Source organism: Passer montanus, unplaced genomic scaffold (genome assembly GCF_014805655.1).
Source record: "Passer montanus isolate IOZ18808 unplaced genomic scaffold, ASM1480565v1 scaffold176, whole genome shotgun sequence".
Lineage (NCBI taxonomy): Eukaryota > Metazoa > Chordata > Aves > Passeriformes > Passeridae > Passer > Passer montanus.
Window position 1 is genome coordinate 154915 of NW_024364937.1, and position 25042 is coordinate 179956.

The 25042-nt window shown below is 56.2% G+C and overlaps 4 protein-coding genes across 7 annotated transcripts in view; 3 read left to right on the forward strand and 1 right to left on the reverse strand.

Moving 5' to 3' along the window:
• The first annotated feature begins 2602 nt into the window (after positions 1-2602).
• DCTN3 (dynactin subunit 3) lies at positions 2603-7029 on the forward strand. The gene is made up of 7 exons (XM_039704495.1): positions 2603-2736; positions 2849-2933; positions 3822-3908; positions 4780-4863; positions 5397-5455; positions 6198-6257; positions 6679-7029. Exons 1-7 carry the CDS (start codon positions 2638-2640, stop codon positions 6766-6768), a joined length of 564 nt encoding a protein of 187 aa, XP_039560429.1. The 5' UTR covers positions 2603-2637; the 3' UTR covers positions 6769-7029.
• Positions 7030-8247: 1218 nt separating this feature from the next.
• Positions 8248-10506, forward strand: RPP25L (ribonuclease P/MRP subunit p25 like). Of its 4 annotated transcripts, none has more exons than XM_039704498.1 (2): positions 8248-8323; positions 9173-10506. In XM_039704498.1, exon 2 carries the CDS (start codon positions 9182-9184, stop codon positions 9728-9730), a length of 549 nt encoding a protein of 182 aa, XP_039560432.1. In that variant the 5' UTR covers positions 8248-8323; positions 9173-9181; the 3' UTR covers positions 9731-10506. The 4 variants fall into 4 exon arrangements, with proteins under 4 accessions (XP_039560432.1, XP_039560434.1, XP_039560433.1 ...); XM_039704500.1 differs by lacking the exon at positions 8248-8323 and adding an exon at positions 8430-8451; XM_039704499.1 differs by lacking the exon at positions 8248-8323 and adding an exon at positions 8460-8621.
• Positions 10507-13065: 2559 nt separating this feature from the next.
• ENHO (energy homeostasis associated) lies at positions 13066-15317 on the forward strand. The gene is made up of 2 exons (XM_039704491.1): positions 13066-13137; positions 13681-15317. The coding sequence occupies exon 2, from the start codon at positions 13951-13953 to the stop codon at positions 14134-14136; it is 186 nt and encodes a 61-aa protein (XP_039560425.1). The 5' UTR covers positions 13066-13137; positions 13681-13950; the 3' UTR covers positions 14137-15317.
• A 998-nt stretch (positions 15318-16315) lies between these two features.
• DNAI1 (dynein axonemal intermediate chain 1) overlaps positions 16316-25042 on the reverse strand; it is a 136690-nt gene continuing 127963 nt past the window's right edge. Inside the window, exon 20 of the mRNA XM_039704494.1 lies at positions 16316-16563. Coding sequence (XP_039560428.1) covers positions 16459-16563 — 105 coding nt within the window. The 3' untranslated portion in view covers positions 16316-16458. The remainder of the gene's footprint in view (positions 16564-25042) is intronic.

A 25042-nucleotide genomic window follows, 5' to 3' on the forward strand; every position in this document is an offset into this window, starting at 1 on the left:
GCCCGCCCGGACCAGCCTCGGGACACGGGGATGACACGGAGGATCGGGATGTCACGCTGGAAACGTGTTGAGGGCATGGGGGTGACACAGAAGCCTGCAGAGGACCGGTGGTCTGGCAGGTCCTCCCTGTGTTCTGGCCACTGGGGATGGAGGAAGGTTCATGAACAAGGGGTGTGTGTGTGCATGTGTTGGGGGGTTGTTTGTGAGTGTGCCAAGCAGAGCTGGAGGGGGATTGATGCAGCCTTAATTGGGGCCTCGTGTCCCTTTGCACTGCTGGGAAGTGCTGGCCACAGCTCATCGAGCACCGCAGCCCCAGGGAGCCGGCAGGGCACATGTGGGCCCGCATCCCCACTCATTACCGAGCTCAGAGGGTGATGTGTGTTTCCGTGCTCCCTGGGGAGCTCGGGGACACAGCTGCTGTCACCTGAGTAACCAGCCGAGATTGATGCCTGCCTCCCCATGTCCTGCAGGGACTGTAATTGAGCAGGAGAGAGAAGGTGGAGGATGAGGGGACAATCCAGCCCAGCCGACGGAACACTGAATCCAGCTGCAGCGCTGGGCCGGGAGCAAGTGGTTGAATCAGTGTGTCCCTGCAGGCTCCAGGGATGGGATGTGGCCAAAGGCCTGCTCTCATTCCCAAGGAGCAGGGAACAGGCTCCATGCGCTGGGCTGCGGGCAATCAGTGCTGTAGCTGCAGCCCCATTCCAAGGCTTGCAACCTGGATGGAACTCTAAAGGGTGGATAGGGACAGTCCCAAAACCCCACAGTGCTTGAGGCCCAGGACTGCCTGAGTTTTTCAGCTCAGGGTGGTCTGGGACCCTCTAGTAGAGGAATTTGTGTGTTTGGGGCATCACCCATCATGCTGGGCTGAGGCCACGGCAGAGCTGGTACCCTCTCAGCACAGGCCATGGCTGTGTGCAAGCCCCTAGCCCCCTGCAGCCCCTGGCCCCTTCTGCAGCCCCCGGGCGCTGCTGCTAATGAAGCCATTTCTATTTGTCGCCTTTGTGGAACAAAGCTCAGCTCTTTGCCCTCTGAAGATCCCAGTTATCGATCCCCGGGAAGAAAAGGCATTGCACACGAAGCCTCAGCCTTCTCCTGCTGCCTGAGTGCTCTGCACAGCTCCTGCAGGGGATTTGGGGGGGCAAAAGGGCTGCCAGGGCACGGGGCCACCCCACAGCTCCCTCCTGCATCCTGGGGGGCCTGCACAATGCTCAGTAGGAATGTACCTGTGAGGACAACGATTTTTCAGGGCCTGGGGGGTTTGGCTTTCATCAGAGGGCAATGGGGGGGTTCCCCAAAGCCATGCAGCCCATATTATCAGAGGTATTAGCAAAATACCTGCTGTTAGCTGGTGGTTGTTATCTAAAGAGTGGCCTGGAATCTTGACTGTTCCCTGGTGCCTGGGCTATGGCTGTGCGATGCCCAGGCCCACGTTCATCCTGGCACTGCTGAAGTAATTTGTTCAGGACGGGGCTCAGCCCTGGGATGCAGAGAATGACATCAGAATGTGCTTTAAAAATTCCCAGAACCACAGAATCCTCAGGGCAGGAAGGGACCCCCGGAGATCAGCCAGCCAACCCCTGCCAAGGCAGGGCCACCAGGAGCAGGTGACACGGGAGCACATCCAGGTGGGGTTTGGGTGTCTCCGGAGAGGGAAACTCCACAACTCCCTGGGCAGCCATTCCAGTGCTCTGCCACCCTCAGGATAATGAAGCCTTTCCTTCTGTTTTAGCTTATGGCTCTTGCTCCTTATCCTGTCACAGGGCACCACTGGAAACAGTCTGGCACCATCCCCTCTGACAGCAGCTTTTGATATATTTATATGCATTTATGGGATCCCCTCAGTCTTTTCTCCAGACTGAACAGGCCCAGCTCCCTCAGTCTCTCCTCACAAAGAGATGCTCCAGACCCCAGACCATCTTTGTGGCCTCTGCTGGACCCTCTCCAGCAGCTCCTTGTTTCCCTTGTGCCGAGGAGCCCAGAAGGGGACAGAGCCCTCCAGATGTGCCCTCACCACAGAGGGGCAGGATCACCTCCCTTGGCCTGCTGGCCACAGTCTGCCCTAAAATAGTTTTTGCTCTGCAGCTGGGAAACCCTCTGGACTTTTTCTGTGGCAGATGCTGCTACTATGAATTAATTTAATCTTGTCAGAAATCCGTTTAATTGTGAGTGCCAGCTGAAGGCAGTGGCGTGGCTGGGGCTGGCTGCGCCATTCATTAGTGCTTCTCTTCTTCACGAATGTCACCTGTGGCAGTCGATAACAGAAAGGTGAACACGGGCAGACAGAGGCCTGGGGGAAAGCCAGCGGCAGCCTCCCGGATTTCAAAGGGCCTGCATCCACACGGATCGCTACATCAATTCCTTTTAACGCATCCCAGCGTCTCTTTCCTGGAGGACCACGCAGGAATGAAGGGGCCATCGACTGCCCTGGCAGGCGGCGGGAGGGCTGCTCGCCTCCCTCTGCAGTGCAAATCGCCATCGACCGCGATTCGGGGATCCGGGGAGCGGGGCCTGGCTGGGCCGGACGCGGCCTCCCCTCCCGTCTCCATGGCAACCGCGGGCCTTAGCAACGCGCCGCCATGGCAACCGCCGGGGCGCGCCGGAAGTGAGGCGCGGCCGCTTCCGCCCGGCACGAAGATGGCGGCGGGCGCTGCGGAGCTGCGGCGGCTGCAGTGGCGGCTGGAGGAGCTGGAGCAGCGCGTCGGGCTCGGTGCCCCGGGCTGCGGGCCGCGAAAGGTGCCGGGGGGGAGCCGCGGAGGGCGGCCGGGGGCCTGTTTGGTGCGGCCCGGGCGGGGCTGGGGTGCCGCTGCCCGGCGGGGCCTGACAGCTCCGTCCCCTCCCTCTGCAGGTGGCGGACGAGCTGGTGAAGGTGCAGGTGGCGCTGAACAACATCGCCGGCAAGAGGGAGAGGATCAAAATCCTGTTTAAGAAGAGTGAGCGGCTCTTTTGGAAGGGCAGGGGTCGCAGAGGGCGGGAGGGGGCAGCTCCAGACCGTGTCGCTGCTCTAAACAACAGCAGCTTCCCCACACCTGCTTGGTTTGGGCCCTTATTTCAGTTTGTTTGGCACAGAAGTAAGTACCTGGGAGCGATGCTCCAGCTCGGCAGTCGGGGGTGGGAAATGGGCTGCTGGAGCCCGTTACTTGCTCAATTTCCACCTGCCCGTGTCAGTGCCAGGATCTGCTCTGCCCGAAGTGCAGCCTCTGGAGGCTCCTGGAGCACCAGCTGTTAAATTAATTCCTGCACACTTGGGCTTCCTGAGTGTGCTGGAATAGTTCTGTGTGTGGTGGGAGCAATAAAGGTCACACTCACTGGGCAGAACTGGGGAGCTGCCTCCAGTCTGGGGGCACTTTGTCCTGCAGAGCTGCCTGTTGGCCAGGTTGTGCTCTGTGCTGTCACAGGAGGGGCAGGGAGGGTCCTTGCGGTCCAAGTCTGCAGTGGCTGCTCAGTGTAAAAGAGTAAACCATGTTTTTTGTGGATGGTTTTAAGGACCTGGATGGGGGGCTGTGGGCTGGTTTTGTCCTGAGGGTGGGAGAAAGCAGATTTCACTCACCTTTGGTAATTCTCATCCAGACAAAAAGCAAGATTTCCAGTTGTCCTTAAAGCAGTGTTCCCTGGCTTGAGCCACTTGTCAGTTCTTGGTCACAGAGCTCCAAAATCACACAGAAATTAATTAATCTTTAAAAAAAAAAAAAAAAAAAAAAAGGTGGCCAAGTGAGCAGTGTCTGCAAAGTAATCTGATGCATAGAGGGAGGGGAAGCTGCTCTTGTGCATGCCATAACATCTGCCCTACTTTTTCCCTCCAAACCTGTTTGTCCCTCCAGTTGAAGATGTAATAAAATACCTCGACCCCCAGTACATCGACAGGATGGCTGTTCCAGACACCATGAAGCTGCAGTTCATCTTGGCAGGTATGGCAGGAAACGAGGGGAAGCAGGAGGCTTTTGTGGCACTGCAAAAAAAGTGTGCTTTACCTAAGGATGGATTGGGATGGATTCCTTTCCTTCAGCTGTAAAGATGTGGCACGGCACGCCCTGTGGAGGTGTCAGAGGCAGGTTTGTACAAGGATGTCTGTCACCCTCAGTGCTGCCTCCTGTGCTTTTGTCAGCTCTGATCTCTCCCATACTGATCGTTCACTTTGGCCCCAAATTAATCAAAGGCTGCCGGGAAAAGCTGGAGCTGGAATGGTTTCCTCACCCCACTTCCAGTGTTCTCCAGGCTGGGACAAAAAGAGAAGACATTTGGGTGTATTTTGACATCCCCTAGCCTTGTCCTCTCGTGACCCAAGGAATCTGATCAGCCTGCAGTGGTACAACCTGTGAATGGAATTCCACAGAATCATGGAATGTTGAGGGGGTGGAAGGGAACTTAAGGACCATCCATCCCAACCCACCCTGCCACAGACAGGGACACCTCCCCGACTATCCCAGGCTGCTCAGACCCAACACTGCCCGGGATGGAGCATCCACAACCTCCTGGGCAACCTGTGCCAGTGCCTCACCACCCTCACAGGAAAGAATTTCTTCCTAATATCCACCCTAAATTTCCCCTCTTTCAATTTGTGCTCATTAATCCTTGTCCTGTCATTAGAACTCGGTGGAGATTCTCTTGCATGAAGTTGGTGTGATTCAAGACCCAGGGATGAGCAGCACAAAAGTGTAAATAAAATAATGAACAAGCTCCTTCCTGTAGAGGCAGATCAGCTGGAAGAATTACCACTTTTGTGAAAAGCCAGAGCAGTGTTTTGTGTTTACTGATGTTGCTTCTTGTCCCCCCAACCAGAGGAGCAGGCCATTCCTGCCCGTGCAGCTCTGCTGGAGCAGGTGAAGAACCTCCAGCCCATCTTGGACAGCACCAGTATCCAAGGTATGCATGCTCTCCTGCAAGCCGGAGCTGCAAATGCCACCTGCTGAGCCGTGGCCTGTCCTGCTCTGCTTCTTTTCTCTAGAGAAGAGGACAGCTTAGTGGTGTGAGAGTAAACTGAGTACAGCCTTGCTCTGCCCCTGCCTCCTGCTGCTCAGCCTCCCTCGCAGGGTGAGGGAGGAGCTTGAGAAGCAGGCTAGAGAGAGCGCTGTGGCAGAGAGGGTGGAGCCTGGCAGGTCATTCCTTCCTGTGAGCTCTTTTGCATCCAGAACATCTCCGTTCCTGGCAGGTGGTTGACTCTGATGTAGTTCTTGAGTGGCCCTCGCTGTGGGCATCCCTGAGCTCGTGCCATGTGCAGGGTAGTTAAGTGGGCTTTTTTTTAATCCCGTGTGAGTTTTATCTATAGTGTGGGACACTTGCACTCAGTGAGTGGAGTTCTGCCATGCCATGCTCGTGGAGGAGGACTGGGCTTTACCTGGGAGCTGTTCCCATGTGCTGTGTAGCAGCCCAAACTGATTTCTCCTTTGTGCTTCCAGCGGTTCCTGACCACGCAGCCAAACTGCAGCGGCTCTCACAGATCCACATACAGCAGCAGGTACCATGACTGTTCCTATCAGTATTGACTAGAAGGGCCTAGGAACCTTTGCAAGTGGCTGTACTGACACCCTTGTATTTGTAATTGTTTGAATTGCTAATTTATGGCATTTTTTTGCAATCTGAATTTTCATACTGCAGTCTTAAATAAGTTTAAGTACTCCAAGGGGGAAAAGGAGCCAGGATTTCTGTGAATTGAGTCCAAGTTGGAAATTTGCTCACCATAACCCTGCTCAAAACAGCTTTCAGTGACATGTAGTAAGTGACAGTGGGTTTAACTGTCTTGAATTTCCCCTTTTACAGAGACATTGAGGTGAAGCATTGCACTCCTCCAGTGTCCTACTCTCTGGAACTTTGTTGACACTGTCACGCTGTCCCTTCACCCTTTCCCTCCCTGTACGAGCACTCTTGGAGCTGGCAGTGAGTAGCCTGCCAGTTCCTAATGATCTCTTTCAGCATTTTGCTGTAAGTTTCTGTTCTGAGGCAAGCAAAGCCTGGATACTGAGGAGAGACAGGCAGCAGTGCAAGCCTGGGGGCTTTGCTGCTTCATGGGACCAGTGTTTGTCACCTTTCTCTTGTTGGTGAAAACCTGTCCAGCTGCAGTGAGCACCCACAGCCAGGGCCTCAGCACTGATCTCAGTGCTGGCCTTGGATGAGTTTCCTGCTGTGCTGGATGGACTGGGAAGGGAGAAGTGTCCTTCGCCTTATTTATTGCTCACGCACTGCGGCTCCCCTCTTCGCAGGAGAAGCGTCACGATCTCACTGACAGTGTCAAGACACTCCTTGAGGATTACAACAAAATGGTATCCTTTGAACTTCGGGCCTGGAACACCTGAACTGACCCCTTCCCCTGGCTGATCTGTTGCATCTCCAGCTTGGGGTTTAACAGCCCTTCTGATGTGGTGACACCTGTGTCCCTGTCCTGGCTGCCCAGGATCCCAGCACCAAGGCACATCCCAAAGCCACAGGGGGTGGGGAAGCTGTGTGGAGAGCCCTTGCATGGCAGTGGTATGTGGTGTTCACAAGTGCCTCCCGGACTCCTGTGGGTGTATGGTGCTGTGCAGTGGCTCAGCCACTGGATGGATTGAATCCATGTAGGCTTTCAGCAGCCTGGTGCCCTGGGCTCTCCCGAGGAATCAGGATTGTAATGGTGCTGTCAGGATGCTCTGACCTGCGTTTCTTTCTCACAGTTCCTACATTATTTTCCTTAAGTGTCGTGTCCAGACCCTGCTTCTCTCCAAGCAGTTTGTGCAGTGGAATGAAATCCTGACACGTCTGGAAGTGGCCAAGCAAGCAAAACCTGTGGCAGAGTGATGGCAGAGCTGGGAGCATGGCGTGCCCAGGGCTCCTGTGGCACAGCTTGCATTCCTGCTGGTCCCAGCTCCTTCCTGCTTGGCACGAGCATGCTGAAGTGACACGGGAGGATCCTGCCAGCCCTCAGTCAAAGCCACACTGCTCCTTAATCTGCCACTGTTTGCAAACCTTGCACTTCGCTGAAATGCATCTCTGTTGTAACGTTTTTAAAACCCGATTTCTGTGCTTACTGTGGGCCATAGTAAAGTCCTGGAACACTAACTGGGTTGTCTGTGTCTCCCTGGGTGTGAGGACTACTCCTGGCACAGACTGGGGATTTTTTCCCAGGCAGTGATCTCTTGGCAGCCTCCAGGAGATGGCCAGTGGTTCCTTTCAGCCTTGGGCATTGGGCCAAGGTCCTGCATTCTTCCAAAGACTCTGCCCCATGCTCTTCCTGTTCATGTGAGTTGCCTGTGCCCAGGGGAATCTAGTTTTATGGAACTTTTCCGCCTTGCTGTTCTCCCATCTCTGTGCTGAGAGAAGGCAGCAGCTTTTGCCTTTATCCTGCCTCTGCTTTCCTGAGGCTGCTGCAAGCCAAGGCCCGTGTTGGCTTTTTCCCTTTCCAGAGAGAGGCACAAACCATGCCTTGCCTGGTCTGACTGCAGCATGGAGTTTCCAAGGCCATGCTTTTGCAAGGGTCTCTAACCCTTCAGGTTGGTGATACTGCCCAGCTGAGTGTGCCCTGGGCTTCCTGCAGGAACGGGGCAGAACCCCCACAGGAAGTCCAGAAGAGATTCCCAGCCCCTGAGCTCTCCCTCATCAGCAGCCTCGCGGGCTGTCAAACCACGGTGCGGCTGCAGGCCTGCGGAAAACCCCTGATCCCACCGGCTGCCTGGGGAGCTCGGGTGAGGTGGGAGCTGACGGGCGGCCTTTCGTGGGTGGGCACAGGGACGGCGTGTGCGTGCCCGGTGCCGGCGGGGCTGGATGTGCCCAGGGCCGGCAGGGATGGATGTGCCCGGTGCCGGCAGGGCTGGATGTGCCCGGGGCCGGCAGGGCTGGATGTGCCGGCGGGGCTGGATGGATGTGCCCGGTGCCGGCGGGGCTGGATGGATGTGCCCGGTGCCCGGGGCCGGCAGGGCTGGATGGATGTGCCCGGTGCCGGCGGGGCTGGATGTGCCCTGGGCCAGCCGGGATGGATGGGTGTGCCCGGTGCCGGCAGGGCTGGATGGATGTGCCCGGTGCCGGCGGGGCTGGATGTGCCCGGTGCCGGCGGGACTGGATGTGCCCTGGGCCAGCAGGGATGGATGGATGTGCCCGGTGCCGGCAGGAATGGATGTGCCCGGTGCCGGCAGGGCTGGATGTGCCCGGTGGGAGCGGGAACAGCCCCGGGACCGGGAACTGCCCCGGGGCAGCCAGATGGGCGTGGCTTCCTCTCGCCCCGCCCACTACCCGCACACCCAGTCATGTGATTGGCGGGCGTGGCCCCGACATCGAGCCACGCCCATCCGCCTCGCGCTTGCGCGCGTCCGGCGTCGGCCGCCATCTTGTGTGGAAGGGCGCGCTGAGGCGGCCGCAGGTGAGCGCGGGCCCCGCACGCCCCGCCGGGGCTTCCCTCACTCCCACCCCGGCTCTGCCGCGTCCCGCCGCGGCCGCCCGGCTCTCCCCGGGCCCCCTGGCACCGATGGCGGCGGCGGCCGCGTGGGGGTGAGGGCCTCGTGTGCTCCCCGGGTTGGGAGCGGGGTCTCCGCGGTGCCCCTGAGCAGGACGGGGTGCGGGCTGCGGGGTCTGGGTGCAGCGGGACTCAGGAGCCCGCGGGTAACAAAGCACTGCGACCTTCAGCACCTTGAGCTGTGCGCTGGGAGTGCCCTGAACAGGTCAGGCTTGGCACAGACGGCAGCTGTGAGACGTGGCCTTCCTGTCTTTCCTTTTTTTATTCCTGCAGTCCGTGGTTTACCATCTCCCGGCTGACATGCAGTGTTTTACCCTCAGCTGGGCTGGCCAGGTCCCCACGAGCCTGTGTTTGTACACGAGGTGCTGGTGTAAACTGTGCTTGAATTCATCCTGGGCATGTTGTGGTGCAGCTGTGGCCAGCATTCCCGAGCTGTGTTCTTACTCACCCCAGCTCACTTGTTTGTTCTGTCTTCTCCTGAGATGCAGCAGTGTTTTCCATGTCACCCTGCTTAGGCCCACAGCACTAACGCTGTTTCTTTCACAGGCTGCCTGCCAAGGCTCAGGCTGCCCTGTGGTAAGATTCATACTGTGGGTATGTCACTGTGAGGACTGGGCTAATCTTTTGGTTATGCCTTTCCAGCATTCCCTGATCCTTCAGAGTGCCCTTCAGAGGAAAGGTAGCTAACTGTGGTGGGAGTTTCTTTGTGCAGCAATTACACTGGGCCGGGTGTTCATGGGTCTGTTTTCCTTTCAGCATTGCAGAATGGAGAACTATAAGAAGACCAAAATTGTGGAGAAACCTTGTCCTCTTCCTTTCACTGACCTGCCCGCTGATATCATTGAAATGAAGGTGAAGGACGGGAGCAAAATTAGGAATCTGATGGGCTATGCCATGAGCAAGATGGAGCAGGACTCGGTGAGGCAGATTCTTTTCACGGGCTCGGGCAAGGCCGTCAGCAAGACCATCACCTGTGTGGAGATCATGAAACGAAGGCTGAAGGAGCTGCACCAGATCACCAAAGTGCTCTTCAAGCAGATCGAAGAAATCTGGGAACCCATTGTGCCTGAGGCAGGCCTGGATGCCTTGACAGTGAAGAGAAACATTCCTGCCATTTGTGTCCTGCTGAGCAAAGACGCCCTGGATCCCCAGGAGCCGGGATACCAGGCCCCAGGCTCTTTCGATGCCTTCTGGACTGAGACGCTGAAGGCAGAATCGCAGGGGCAGATGAAGAGGAAGCAGGGAGGAGGCCGGGGAGCTGCCAGCACCGGGAAGCACCCTCGCTCCACCGGGGGAGTCCCGGGGGGGCCCTGAGGCGGCGGCTCCGCGCGTGCTTCGGGAGCTGCAGGAAGCAGCCCGGGGCTGAGGCTGCACGGCTGCTGCTGAACACGGGGGCTCACGGAGGTGTGAGGGGAGGGCAGGACGAGCGGACTGGGTGTGATCATTGCTGTCTGAAAACGTGTTTTGACAAGTTCCCTTGCCAAAGGCTGCCGGGCTGTACTCCTTAGGGGATCACAGAAGATGGGAGTTGCCTCTTCTTGAGCAAGAACTGTTGGTGTGCTGTCAGTGAGTCCCACCAAGGGCTGCTAGCCCAGTGAGGTTTCAGGTGCCTGGGCGTGCAGCAGCCCGGGCAGTGGGACAGACACCTGTCTGTGTGGCAGGTGCAGGTTGCTCTGACCAGTACAAAGGGGAGACAGGACCTGATGCGGAATCCCTGGGGAAGCTGCCAGCGTCGCCCAGGCTCATGAGCATACAGACAGCAGGGCACAGGGCTGGGACAGCCATCTCTGTGCCTGGAGAGTCCTTCTGCTGAGCCTGTGGGGGAGTTGACTGTAGGACTGTCAGGGTGCAGCTCTGTCTGGCATCTTGTGCATGTAGCTCCTTGGCTCAGCAGAGCTGGCGGTCGTGGTTCTCTCCAAACAGGGAGCAGTCGACTCGCGTTGCAACCAGCCTGAAATCCTGTGGCTCTGCAGCTGTCCTGGGGTGGTGGTAATGGGAAGCTCCAAAGGATCCTGTTCTTTCCGCTTTCTGCTCCTTGGTAATGCACAAAGATGGCTTTAAAATAAAGATGTAACTTCGTGTAACTTGGAGATTTGTCATGTCTCACTCATCCCACTGGAGGTCACCCTGTAAGCGTTGGTGGCGGGGTTGCAGCTGCTGGCTGGAGCTCTGATCTTCCTGCCCTCCTGCTGCTCTGTTTGTACCTCTCATGACTGTAAATGGACCCTGATCCAAGGGGAGGGTAATATCCAAATATTAGCCTCCTTTCACATCCAAAATAGATCAAGGTTCTGTTTCTTTTCTGTGAAGTTTTTTGCTAATTTTTTTTCCCTCCTTTAATAAACTGGCTGGAACTGCAGCCTCAAAAAGACTCGTCCTGAACTCTGCTGAGTGAGGCAAAGGGTGGATCATCTTGTGCAGTAGTTTCCCTCCTGGAGCAGGTCTGGTTAGTAATTCTGGGCCAGAGAGAAGGGCTGTTCCTGTGGCTGAGCTCTTGTCCTGAACACTCCCTGTCCTGTGCGCCCTTCCCGTGTCTCTGTGCAGTGAGCTCCAGCTGGACCCAGCTCTCTGTGCTGGCAGTTAAAGGGTAGCGAGCACCAAAGGAGGAGGTTTCACCGAGAAGTGAGGGGGAGCAGGAGAGGTGCAGCGTGTTACCTGCAGCCAGACAAGGCTCCGCCAGCCTGCCTGGTGCACAGACACCTGCCTCGCATCCCAACGAGCGCCCAGTGCAGCCAGGACTGTGCCAGGCTTGCACGCCTCCTCCCTTCCCGAGGTCTCACTGCTCCCTGCCCCGCTACCCGGAGGAAGTCAGGGAAACACTTGGACCTGTCTGCTGTGCCGGCAGATGGGAGTCCTGGGGACGGGGCAGAGTTAGTCTGTTTTATCTTTGTGCTGTTCCCAGCTGCTGCTCCCTTACATCTACGGAGGGGACCGCTTTTCTCGACTAATTAGCAGATTAGCATAAATGCCAAGGAAGATGCTTGAGTGTCTGATCAGATGCCTTCTGACATTTCAACTGGCAATGTGTCTGTGTTTACTCAAAACACCCTCTTAGTAGAGAGCCGAGAGCCAGATCCTCAGGCAGCGTGTGTAACCCTCCCTCATGGCCGTGGCACGTTTGAAGCCACCTCATCAAAGCTCCAAAATGATTGTTATTTTTTACTAGAAGTTATCCTCAGCTGACTTGGGGGCCTCTCCCTTCAGGACTGAGCTTAACCCAACCATCACACCTATGGGTTTGGGTCAGCGGAGGGATGTCCCCTCTCCCTTACAGCTCTGCCCTTCACCCAGCCTTCATCTGGCTGCCTCTTTTCCCATGGACACACCCACCACAGACCCCAGTGTCACTGCTGTGCATCTGTGTCACCAGGCATATCTGGTGCTTGGATGTGTTTTTTTTCAGAGCAATTGCAGGTGCTGATCCCTGTGGGTCTCCAGGAAGCACCCCGAGGGCCCCTCCAGCCCCTCCTCCTGTCTCCCAGACATCTCCTTTGGGTGCCACATCTGTGCTCTTTAGTAGGAGTATCCACCTTTTGGGATGAAGCCCCACACGAGGGCTTCTGTGGCTTCCATGCCCATGTGGAAGCTGGCAGCTGAGCACGGGGTCAGGCTGCCCAGTCCCTCAGATTCCGCACGGACAGGACAGGGAGAAGCCGGCTGTGGTGGTGAGGCTGATCACGCTCATACTGCACAGGGAATATTTTCCCTGTTCCCTCTTCTCCCTGGGCTATCATGGGGTCTAAGCCCACCCCAGCCTGCCTGTAGCCCTTGTGTCCTGGGAAGGATCCCAGCTCAGCCCTAGCAAGTCCATCCTCAGCATCCTCAAGCCCTGATGTGTGTGGGATCAGATGCGTGTGTGCTCCTATGTGCTTGTGTTTGTGCGTGTGTGTGTGTGTGTTTGTGTGTGTTTGTGTGCATGTGTGTGTGCCCCGGCCGGGCAGGCAGCACAGGAGGGCAGGCACAGTAGGACACAGGCAGGGCAGCACACCGGGCAGTACCGGGGCAGTACGGGGGCAGTACCAGGGCAGTACCGGCTCAGTACCGGGGCCGTACCAAGGCAGTACCGCGGCAGTGCCCCTGGCAGTACCGGCTCAGTACCAGGGCAGTACCGCTGGCAGTACCGGGGCCGTACCGGCTCAGCACCGGCTCAGTACCGGCTCAGAACCGGGGCCGTACCGGGGCAGTACCGGCTCAGCACCGCGGCAGTACGGGGTCAGTACCGGGGCAGTACCGGCTCAGCACCGGCTCAGCACCGGCTCAGTACCGGCTCAGCACCGGGGCCGTACCGGCTCAGTACCGGGGCCGTACCGGGGCTGTACCGGGTCAGTACCGGGGCCGTACCGGCTCAGCACCGGCTCAGTACCAGGGCCGTACCGGGTCAGTACTGGGTCAGTACCGGTCAGTACCGGGGCCGTACCGGGGCAGTACCGGGTCAGTACCGGCTCAGCACCGGGGCAGTACCGGGGCCCTACCGGCTTAGCACGGGCTCAGCTCCCCGCCGGGTCCCGGGCCGGGCCGGCAGAGCGCGCGCTGCCCGGCGCTCTCCCCCCGCCGCTCACGTGGGAGCCGGGCGAGGGGGCGTGTCCCGAGGGAGCGCTTCGGCCAATGGTAGGCGGCGGGCGCAGGGGCTGCCCAATGGCGGGGCGGGGGCGGGGCCCCGGCAGCGCCGCCCGCCCTCCCGCCGGCACCGGGGTCCGACCCCGGGGGAGCAGCAGAGGCAGGTGGGTAACGCCGGGGCTCCGCGGCGGGAGGGCGGAGTTGGCGGGACCTGTTGCCGTCCGGTTCCGGGGGCTCCGCGGTTGTCCCGTTCCGCGGCGGGCGGGGGTCAGAGGCCGCGGGGGTCAGACCCCGGTGGAAGCGCAGCGGGGCCGCCCTGCCCAGCTGCTCGCCCCCGGCCCGGCCCCGCTCTGCGTGCCGGACCCCGCGTCCCGCCGGCTGGAAGAGGAGTTGGAGGATGGAGCGGGCATCGGAGCGGGGCCAGGGCTGTCCGGAGTCACCCGGAGTGCACGGGAGGGAAGGAGCGTGCGGGCCGGGATGAGGCGACGGGGACAGCTCCAGCCTGGTGGCCCAGGTGGGGGATGAGGGGCTGGAAAGGGGTGCTGGAAATGTCCCCCAAACAGCACCTGACCTGGGAGCCGCTGCAGGTTTGGAACTCCAGCGGAGCCCCGTGGGCCCTGCCAGCTGTCCCCTGGCGAGCACAGCCCTGAGGGGCTCCAGAGCCTGTCCCTTCATGCCCGCCCTGACCGCCACTTTCTCTCTTCCAGGTGCTGGAGGGAGAACAGTGATCCCCGTGTCCTCGCTGCCCTGTCGGAGGAGGGGAAGCCGGGAGAAAGCTTCCCTGTGGTGCGGTGCAGCCCGGGACACAGCCGTGAGCGGCCCAAGTGACGGGGTGACACTGCCGGCCTGGCCCCATCCCCGTCCCCTTTGTCCCCTGCCAATGCCGGCAGGTGGAGGCTGCACGCTCGGTCGCTGCCCTGGCATCCCAAGCGTGAGGCCGGGCTCCGGGCCCTGCCGATCCCCGCGGGACCGTGGCCATGGCGGCTGCTCTCTCCACCGGAGCCATCGTGGCAATCTCTTTTAACTGTGTCATTGCGTTGCTCATCCTCATCCTCTTCCTCATCCTCTGCAAAGCCTGCAGGACCCCCTCGTGTCCCAAGAAGACGCCGGCTTCTGATGTGGATGAGTCAAGGAATGAAGAGAAGTACCTGCTGCAGCCCTGATCTGCCTGGGGACTGGGGACTGGGCTGTGCCAGACGGGATGGCTGTGCTGCACCTCGAGTGCTGGACCAGGCACGATGAAAGCTGAGGGGACACCCTGAGGGGAAAGCTTGCAGGGGCTGTGACAGGGGGCACGGTCCTTTGCCTTTGTGGTTGTTTTGGTGTGTGAAGTTCCACAGTGATGATGGGGATAGAGAGACAGCTGGTGGGGATATGCTACAGGGACACTCGTGCCTGTCCCAGCGGCCAGAGAGCACAGCAGGAGCTCTGCCTTCTGCACCCCTCATTTGGGAACAGGGTTGTGGGCTCTTCTCTGGCGCTCATGGCCTGGGCAGCAGCGTCACAGACCTGAGCAAAGCTGGCTGGGTGCCTGGAGAGGGGAGGCAGCAGGGCTGGCACAAGTGCAGGCTGGCTGCTCCATGGCAGGGAAACCTGAGCAGCCCCAGCCCTCCTGGCAAAGCAGGCCCTTACCAGTCCAGATGCTTGGGGGTGGCCCTGGGTGCCGTGTGCCCTCAGCCTCAGGTGGGCATTTGGCAGATGCCTGCCCGAGCAGCGGGTTTCGTGAGGCACAAGAGGGCCTGCATGGTCTGCCCGATCATCCCCGGCCTGCCTGTCAGTCCCCTCCAGCATTAGCACCAACGCTGCTAGGCAAACCACCCTCCTCCTCCTCGCTGGGTGCGTGTCCCTGCCCTCCCCCCTGCCTGCTCCCAGCCGAGGTCAGCCGTGGTTTCACCCTGCCTGTGAGCAGGCATCCCCGATCCCGCTGAGAGCAGCCTGGTGTGGCTTTTTCCTGGGGAGATGAGGGTGCCTGGACAAATAGCTTTGAAGGTTCTTTGACCCTGCCTGTTCCCTGGGGATCACAGTGGCTCTGTGGGGAGGGATGCCGTCGTCTGGCTTGTCTGCGAGCCCGACGGCTGCATCCCCTGCCCTGCCAGTGGGTGCTGTGGGTTTTGGAGGGCTCTGCCTTGCCTTTCCTAGAGCCGAGCAATAGCCACAGTCACCGCTGGCACAGCCACTGCAATAAGGGGACAGAAGGGTGGGGTGGGAGGGATGCCAGTCAGGGCTCCTGCAGAGGCTTGGCCAGGCCTGGCAGAGCCTGTGCCTCCTCCCCGTGTCAGGTGTAGCAAACACATCCCTTTGCAGCCTTGTTTTTACTAGACTAATAAACGGATTGTAGGACCCACCTTGTGTCTCTGAGCTCTACCCAGTGCCTGGAAAATTCCGGGGGAGGTGGAATGTCCTGCCATCCTGGCAGGGCTGAGGAGTGGCTGTCCCAGGGCTCCAGAGGACTGTGGGTGGTTTGCTCAGGGATGGTGATAAGGAAGGGCTTGTGTCCTCATCCATCTGTGGCTTCTAAATGCTGGATGAAACCTGACTGGGTATTTCCTGCCCGCCTGCCTGCCTGGGGCATGTGGGAGTCAGCAGGGAGCATTCCCCAACCTTTGTGCCAGAGGCACGGAGAGTTTCCAAGCTGTGGCCGTACTTTCCAAGGATGTTTGTGGGAGACAGGCCAGCTGAGCATATGGAGGACACCTGCCCCCACACCTGCCGGGTGGCTTTGGTGCCCGGGCCTGGGGGCTGTGCACAGGGACCTGGTGGTGACAGCCGCCGCTCATCAGCATGCTGTGAGGCCACTGCTGCTGCTGCTGCCACCGCAGCCACGCAGCAGCTAATCCCCTGCTGCACACAGAGGGGTGGGAGGCTCTGCAAACCCCGCTGCCCAGCCGCTCCACAGGCACCCAGCCCCGTGCTGAGGCCCCTGGGGAGAGGGGAGCTGTGGGCCTCCCACAGCTGGTGCCTGGCAGCTGCTGCCATGGGCTGTCGGGAGGCATGGAATGTTTCTCTCTCACAGTCCAGGGGCACCAGGCCCGGTTTCCAGGCACCCTCTGGCTTAGGCTGACGCCCCAAAATCCAGTGTGCCATTCCATTTGACTTGCACAAATGCCTGGGGGGGTCTGCAGCTCAGAGCTCAGTCTCTCTGGCCACCACTCACAGTGGGGCTGGCTGCCATGAAGCTGCAGCCCTGAAGTTTTCCTAGGCCCCCTCCTGCCCTCCATAGGGCAGCAAGCCCAGTCAAGGCATGGGAAAGCCAAGGGCCTTGTGGCTCTGGGGGGCCAGGCATGGTGAGATTTGCCTAGCCCAGACATGACTGCATACCACAGCTCTCCCAGCACCTCGGTTTATTTGTCCGGGCATAGAGGAAAAGTGTTCCTGCTGTGCAAAAAGTGGGCAGCAGGGGCCCGTGGCTTGCATGCCAAGCAGCCACCGATCAAAGCCGAGCTTGTTTGGCCAGAGGCTGCCCATGGAGTCATCATTCCCCCCTCTCACTGCTCTTCCTTGCTCCCTGGCTGTCTCACCAGGCTAAGCAGCTTCTCCAGTTTTGCTATTTCCACCTCAGGACCTTTCTTCACCTCCTGGCCTTTCTTCTCCTGCAAAGAGACCAAGCAGGACAGAGCTGTGAGCATGGAGGAAAGCAGGGATGAGGAGGGGTCCAACACAGGGAGGGCTGCTGGAGTGCTGTGTCTGAGCTCTCACTCCTCACTGGAGGCTGATCCACAGGGGGATGCACCTGCTTATCCTCATATTTCAAGCCCAAGGTGCCATGAGATGTGTGAAAGCTCCTATGAGCTGGGAAAGGACACTAATGAAGTGTTTGTATGGGAATGATAGTGGATCTATTGATCCACAGTGACTAAAAGCCTTTTCTGCCTCTCTCTTCCTAGATCTTCTTAGCCCCATGGCACCGGACTACCCTCTAAGCTATGCCCCCAAGCAGTGCCAGGCATGCAAGGCTGCTAGGGCAGTGCAGCAGTGCAGATGTCCAGACCTCCCCAAAACAGCCCCAGCATGCCCATCCCCTGCAGCTGCTCCTGGGCACAGGCAGCCAGAGGAGCAGGGGTCATCCCTTTTGCACCCAAATGGCTTTTCCAAGGAGAGCAGCTGGGTGTTGAGAGCCCCTAATGTGGTAGGGAGAAGTGAGCCAGGGCTCCCAGGTGTGCTGTTAACTCCTCACTGAGGCTTTCAGTGCCTGGACACAATTCTGTGCCAACCCTGATGCACACCTCAGCATGGGCAAGGAGGACAAGCACTTCCCACATTCCCCTAGCACCTGTCCCAAGCATCCCAGGGGCTCTCTGCCTGAGTGCTAAAGCAAACTACCAGCATCTTGAGAAAAATCACATAGCACAAGGGAAAGAGCCTGCCCAGTTCAGCCCTCACTTGTTTGGGAGCAGCAAGAGCTTTCCAAGCCTGGCAGACGATGATGTCCCTGCTGAAGGCACAAATTCCACTCAGTGCTTTGTGCAGAACACGCTTCTGCTGGGCTGTGGGCTGCAGCATTGTTCTCAACAGAGTTCTGGCACTTTGGGAAAGTGATTAACTGGGCTGAGGCTCTCCAGGTTCACATCATGTAAGACACAGCTGCAGCAGAGGAATTTTCCAAGCTACACTGAGCCCACCAAGCCCTCCGGCAGCTGAGCATCTACACCATGGGATTTCTCCAAAACAGCATCCCCACAGTCACCACTTCTATCATGAAGTGTTGTTGCATTTCAGTCACAGCCTTCCCCTTTGTCAGCCTGCTGGATCTCGCCTTGCCTCTGGATTTGGTGGGACTCCCCTGCTTTGGGGAGCTCCTCTGTGTGCAGCATGGCTCTGGGCACCCAGAAAGCAGCTGCCAAGCACGGGTGAGCAGGAGGGTTGGCACAGTCTGGCAGGTGGGCTCAGGAGAGGCGGCAGCGGGCCTCCAACACTGCAGCAGAGCAAAGGGAAAGGAAAATCCCTGACCACGCTCAGAGGCAGCCTTCAGAAGATGCTGTATGGCCCTTCTTGGCATCCCCAAAGCCCAGCCTCTGCTCTCCGTGCTCTCAGAAGGCCAGAGGAGCAGCACGCAGCATCGGAGGAAGGAGACTGCCAGCTTTCCTCTCTCCCCACTTAGAAGAGATCAATTCTCCTCCCGCGGAATCGGCCCCGCTGATGGCCGCGGGTGCAGCAATTACAAACACAGCCTTCCCTCCAGCGCTCAGGAACGCCAGAGCACAACACGGGAGAGCTCTCAGCCCGCTCTGGCAAACCGGGCATTGCCAAGAGATGGCAACGGGAAAGCCCCCGGGGAATCCCTGTGTCCTCCCTCCTCCCAGCCCAGCACAAGCTCCATGGAGCAGAGGTTTCCTAAGCTGCCGGAGGACACTGCTGCGATGAAAGCAGTCCTGGGGGGAGGATGGGGACGGGGATACTTGGAAACCTCTCTGCCCCCAAGAAGAGAGCCCCACTGCTGTTCTGAGCACCGGGATGAGCCCAGGTTCTTTTATTTATGGAGTCCATCGTGTGCAAGGTGGGACAGTGCTGGTTTGTATTAATGCCAACAGGTGAGCAGCACCCTTCATGGCTCTGGTCTGGGCACTGTCAGTGATGTTTGTAACAATGGCCCACACCACAGTAGAGCATCTCTCTGAGTGAGAGCCTTGGGATAAACACAGCTGCTCGAGGTATTTCAGGACTTAGCTATTTCTGCAGAAAAGCTGTTTTGCTGTCTGACAGCGTTCAATCTCCTCCCTTTGGCTCTCTGTGTCACACACAGCACCACACAAAGCTCCTTGGGACAGGCAAAAGAGGCACCTGCTTTGCTCAAATGGGAAGAGAAGATGCAAAGTCACCTCCCACCAATCTGTCCCCATCCCAAGCCCTTTGACCTCTCCACTGGCAGGGTCAGGAAGAAACCCTGACTGATGTCCTGCAGGCCCATGGGAACTGTGTCTAAGCCTTGCTGAACTCACCAGCCTCAGGCAAGGCTCAGCTCCTGGTCACCAAACTGTCCCCAAAACTTTGACTTTCACACTGTCTCAGCTCCTCTGGTGCTTCTGAGCACGCTGTAACAAAGCCACACGCAAGCCTGTAATGAGCCGTGGCTGAACCAGAGCCCTAATTTAACGCCACATAACCAAGCAAGCGAGATGACACAGGGAATGGAAATTATAATGTCCTTTTGGGGGCACTGGAATGGAAAGTTTCCCTTTATTCTGTCATCTGCTTCTCCCAGGGCACTTGTGCTTGTGAGCTGGCTAGGCCGCTGATGGCACCAGCACAGCACTGTGGGATCTGCTTGGATGCACGTGGCCGCTTCCCTCAAATCCAGGGACTTTGGCTGCATCAGACCTCTGAGGAGCAGTCCTTCTTGGAGCAGAGCTCTTGTGATGTCCCAGGGCACACACGAGGCAGGGAAGTGTCACTTCCACGCGCGGCTGCCTCCAGCAGGTGCCACAGCCAGGTGTGGGGAGGGCACTCGTGGGCTCTGACATCCCTGCTTACACCACACCCATAGGGCTCATTAGGAGCTGAGAGTGAGTCAGGGGAGATCAGTCTTCCCCCATGAAGCTGTTAGATGCAGAGCCGAGATTACAGGTGAGGTCTGTCCCTCAGCAGCCCATGGAATGGGTATTGGAGCTGCTCAGAGCAGCATTTGCATTGACTTTACTGTTAACTGCTTCCAGCTGGGGAGCAAAGTGCTCCTGTTGGAAGGGTGATGAGGGACACGGCAGGAAAGCTCACAGCAGGGCCAGGAAAGGTGCAATGTAGGGATGGGCTCTGCTCTGCTTACAGAACATGACCTCAGGGAGGAGAGATGGGGAAGAGACCCCCTGTTTGTGTCCATGCTGCTGTATTTGTGGCCAGGTTTCTCATGGCCCTTACACACCTTTACCTCATGTCTGGGGTCTTCCCTGGCTTGTCAAGCAGGGAAACTGAGGCAAAGGGCAAGGGGCTCAGGCTTACAGGCAGTGTGCAGGACCCTTGGTGGTCCTCTCAGCCCCAGAGTGAGTACTGGCACTGGAATTGGAGCAGGAGGGGACAGATGACTGAGGTGAAGCCTCAAGGGGAAGCCTGGAGTGAGAACTAGGACAAAGATGAGGATGAGGACTGGCTGCTTGAAGATCCCTTGACCTTAGGAACCTCACCCCACCCATCCACATGCTGAACTCTGCTTTCAGGTTAAGGGACTAATTTAAACCAGAGTCTTGGCTAATGCCTTCATTCCCTAGTTGAACAGTATGCCACTGAGTTAATAAAACACTCCCATAAAAGCCGTGATGCTGGCACTTCTCAGCTTCCATGTCTTTTTCCCATTGGTGGAATAATCATGAGACATCTGCTCCAAAGTTTTGATTAAACAAGGCCAAGCATGTTTATGTTTTAAAGCAGCAAGGAAGTCAACCACGCTGACATGAGCATAGTCAGGAAAGTCCCCACGACTTCCTTGGGAGCAGAGGTGACCCTTTACCCTGCTGAGCCTTGGCCAAGGGGCACAGGCCTGTCTCTGCCCTGCTGCTGTCATGACACTGATGTCATTCCTTACTCGATGGGACTTCTGGATACAGTCATGTGGAACAGGATCTAGACATTTTATAAAGCAGCCCAGTGACCTAAGAACTGGCCTCCTGTGCACAAGCTTTCACAGAGTTGTTTTGAAGGGGGTGAGAAGCCTCAAGAAGACACCTAAAACTGCTTATTGTTATTATCCTCAGTGGGAAGGGGCACTCAGCCTGCCAGCTGTTCAGAGGTGTATTTCTTTGGGAGAAGATATTTTCTGTTCCTTCTGCTCAGGTTAAGGTGACAGTTTCAAGGTAAGGGCTCCTCCATTACCAAAACACACTAGTGGCTGGCCTGGTGAACTCAAAGAATGAAAGCAAAGATGAAGCTTCCCTGGGGCATTTCTGTCAGGAAGACCAAGGAAAGCCAATCTTCTTCATGAACACAGAAAAATTTTCCTCATCATCTCCCTGGGCCACTAACCAAACATTAATAGGATCAACAGGAATATGATAAGAGCTGCAGCCCTGAAGCCCTCCAGATCTACCTCATCATGGTCCTATTGCAACCCAGTGCTGCCAAATGAAGCTGGAGCTGGGGATGATGTCTGTGCCAGGACCACTTCTGGGCTCTCAAGAAGTCCATTTACGTGCAACTGCAACATGCTTTTCAACCACAGAAAGCCTTGAGGTGCACTCACAGCCTGATCTGACAGCATCGCTCCTGGCCCAAGGAAGGATTAGCTGACAGACTGGAGGTAAGGATTTAGGCTTATTCCACTACTGTTTGGAAATAAATGACACAGTAAACGTTTTTGTAGGGAATGAAACCATTTTGCAGGGGATGGCTGGGTCATGCAGGTGACAGCAGCCACACAGGACCAGTGGCCTCAAGGATGCTCTTACCTCCAGCTTCAGGTACAGCCTGTGCAGTTCAGGGCAAGCACCCTCACCTTGCTCAAGCTCACATCCTGACTCAGAGATTTGGCCTGGAGTCTGCACTGGCCATGCCAAAGCACAGCAGGGCACAAGGGTCTCAGGGCCTCTGCTGCCTGCCTTTGCTTGTTGGAAGCCACCATTTAAATTGGGTCACAGTGCTAGGACCAGCCTGTGGCTTAGCAGCACACATCTGCCAGGAAAGGCATGGGAACAAAGGTCAGGAAGCACAAACAAAATTGGATCAGACCTGGAAGCGGATGGGATGGTCACTGGAAATAAACCAGGAGGAACTGGGCAGGGCATGTGGGCAGGGGTCACTTGTCCCTAAATAGTGGGTAGCTGCCCACAGCACACCACAGAGCTGGCCTGTTCACAAACATCCATGGGAGAGGGGCGGGGATGCCTGATGGAATGGATGGGCTCTGCAGGAGCAGGGAGCCAACAGCCTGGTCTAATCCATGGCCATCAGGGAGCACAGCCTGTGCATCCTCCGTGCTCTGTGTCTGCTCTGCCAGGGGCTGGCTGGGACTTGCTCACCCCCACTGCAGTGTCCTCTGGCCAAGCAGAAGTTGTGCACACAGCAGGAGCTGTTCCCTGAAGAACTTCCCTATTCTTGCTAACTCCAGAGCCTCGAGCAATGTCTCTTACAGACCACTAATTTAGGCACCTAAATTTAGCCATAAAAAGACCACATTTAGCATGAAAACTTCAGTGAACAAGGCCAAGCTGAGTGCAGACTTGTCTCATGGCAGTCCCCACAGCTCCTCTGAACAGGGCATTACAATGATTTGTTACCTCCTTCCAAATTTATCCCTGTACCAGCTGCAGAAACCCACCAAAACCATTTAAAACTCTTGGTCTTCTATCTTTTCCATTGTCTGACACAAGTTCAAAAGAGGGATGTCATGACCCACAGTTCACAAATCACCAAATAAATAGTTTTAAAAAGAAGAAGAAATTTTAAAGTCATCTTAAGACATTATGGGTCTGAAATGAGCCAATACCATTAACTCTGCCCTGCACAGATGCTGTGACTAGGAAACATCAGCAACAAGGTCCCAAGAGGTCACACTGTGTTTTGTCAGCCTTGAGGACAATTTGGCTAAACTCCAACTGTGAGCTCTGGGTGTGTGAGACGAAGAACAGCTTTCTTTTGGGTGCATCAGCCTTAGTCACTGAGATGAGCCAACATCTAGAGACTCTATTTGAATAGAACAGCCTGGTGAGAAAAAAAAACCAACAAACTCTTCACAAGGTACATGGAAAAGATTTTCAGTCGTATCACTTAAGTGACTTGCACTAAGCACTGAAAAAAACCATTGTGTACTCATTGTGCAAGGCAATTACCCTGTCCTGGCACACTGAGACCTCCTGAAGCAGTGAGAGTGGAATAAAACCCCTAAAAGCTTTTTCCTCAAGCCCAGGGAGTCCTGGTGGTGCAAAGATCATTTGGATAAGGACAGGGGGAATGGGATGCCCTTTCCTTCACCTCACTGTGGCGACAGGCAGTGCATCACCCACTCAAACCCTGGATCCAGCCCTCCTGGATTCAGATTTTCTGCAGTGCCATTTGGCTCATCAGGATGGGATACATTACTTCAAATAGCTTTTAACGTTTTGTGAAGCCCCAATACTCAAAGCCTGTCTCCATGCCAGGTGTTATAATGGGATGCAAAGGCTGGTGGGGGCATTAGTGCCCAGTGTTTTAGCTGTGGGATCTCTCAGACACAAGCAGCAGGGAGGAAGGAAATGAGAAGGGGATTTTTAACTGAGATTGCCCATAACACCCTCTAGACAGGAATACCTTGTGTTCTAGCTTGACTTCAAATATTGCTGAAATTCCAGTGACGCCCAGACACCAAACCTCAGTGTAACCTAGGCAATCCAAAAGCTGAGCAGGCTTCCCTAACTCTTGCACCTGCCGTGTGGGGCCACATCTGCAGCACCTCTTCACCTGGGCTGGCAGTCCTGGCGTGACAGGCTTGGGCACACACAGCACCCACAGGCACGTGCATCAAACCCGTCCAGAGGGATAAAATCAAGGATATGCCCTGCAGAGTGCAGTGACCCCAGCATTCTTAAGCTGCAGCCCTTGACTCCTGCCAGGCAGCACAGTCAGCCACCCAGCAACATTTCCTTATCACTCAGCATCTCTTTCTTTTTTTTTTTTTTTATTACTTCAGCTTTACTTTAGCATTTTGGCATGCCAGCTCAGTAAGCTGTTATGGATTAGAGTTTAATAAAAGCAATCAAACACGAATGTGAATATGCAGCTCCTGCAACTCTTGGGTGGTGCTGTTATATCATAGAGCACAGCATCTCATGAGAGAACATTTGCAGTTGTATGAACAGTATATTTTTAAAAGCTGGTGTTTTTTCTCTGACCACCATTGCTAACATATACATATCCACCTTGGTCATCTTTTAACTGCTTTAAGAAAGTCCAGTTCCTGTTTTTCTTTTAGCACAGCACCTTCTTTAATTTTTTTTAAACACATAAATTTTTTTTTAATTTTTTAAAATTTTATTTTTTTAAATACAGTTCATAAAATATTTGTATAGAAAATACATTCTTCGTTGCTACTTACATGGGAGCATGTGAAAATACTTCATTTTGGGTAAATACAAGTACATGGGAAACTGGATTTTGCTATTATTAGAAGTAAAAATAAATGTCCCTGCTCAAAGAAGCCTCATATGTAATAACATTAAATGCCAATGGCATGAAAGATGTATTATGACTGATACTCTTCTGCTTATGAAAAAACTCAGTCTGCAATTTAATGTCAAGGCACATTCCTCTCTTTCTCTTTCCTGCTCTCCATGACTGAACTCAGGGATGCTTCAGAAATTGCACTAGATATTTCAGCCATATGAACAATTTTGTCATCCCAACAATGCATTCTCCTTGTGTGTTATTCATTTAAATCACAGAGCTAGGAGAGGTTAGTTCACTAGTGCACTCTTGTCCATGGTGGGAGCAGCTACTCTTAAATTGCTTCTGACATATGCTTGTCCAGTCCTTGGGGTGCCCAGCACAAGAGCCCCCACACACTGGATTTTCCCACTCTGCTCCCAACACCTGCACAGCCATTTCTTTTGAAACTCTCCAGGAATGGTGCTGCCAACCCATTCTTGGAGATGTCTGTCAGCATGTCCCTCTTACACCCACTGAAACTTTCTCCCTAGTCTTTTTCTGCTGTCTTGTTACCTCAGAGCACTGCCTTCCTTACCCTGCCAGCCCAGGATCTCTTTGGGAGTGCTCAGCTCTCTCATCTCCCTGTTTCCAGCCTCTCACTGGCTGTACTGCCCTCGCTGCCCTCCTGCTCCTCATGACCCTCAACCCCAGTGCCCAGAACTGGAGTGGAGCAGGGTCAGATCATGTTTCCTGCTCACTCCTCTGCTGCCTGTGCTCTCTGCTCAGGTAAGTGAGACCTTTCTCTGTTCACCTCCTCAGCCAGTTATTCCAACCTCCTTCCCCTCTCCTTCTGTTTGCCTCCATCCTCACCGAAGTGCATCCTGTTTACTTCAGGCTGAGTCTCCCCATTTGCCACAGATTAAATGACTTGCACAGCTTCCCTCCACCTGCTGCACAGGAAACCGCCAGGCAAATGACAAATGCCACACAAACACTCCCAGGCCTGGGAACCAGATACACTGCTAGCCT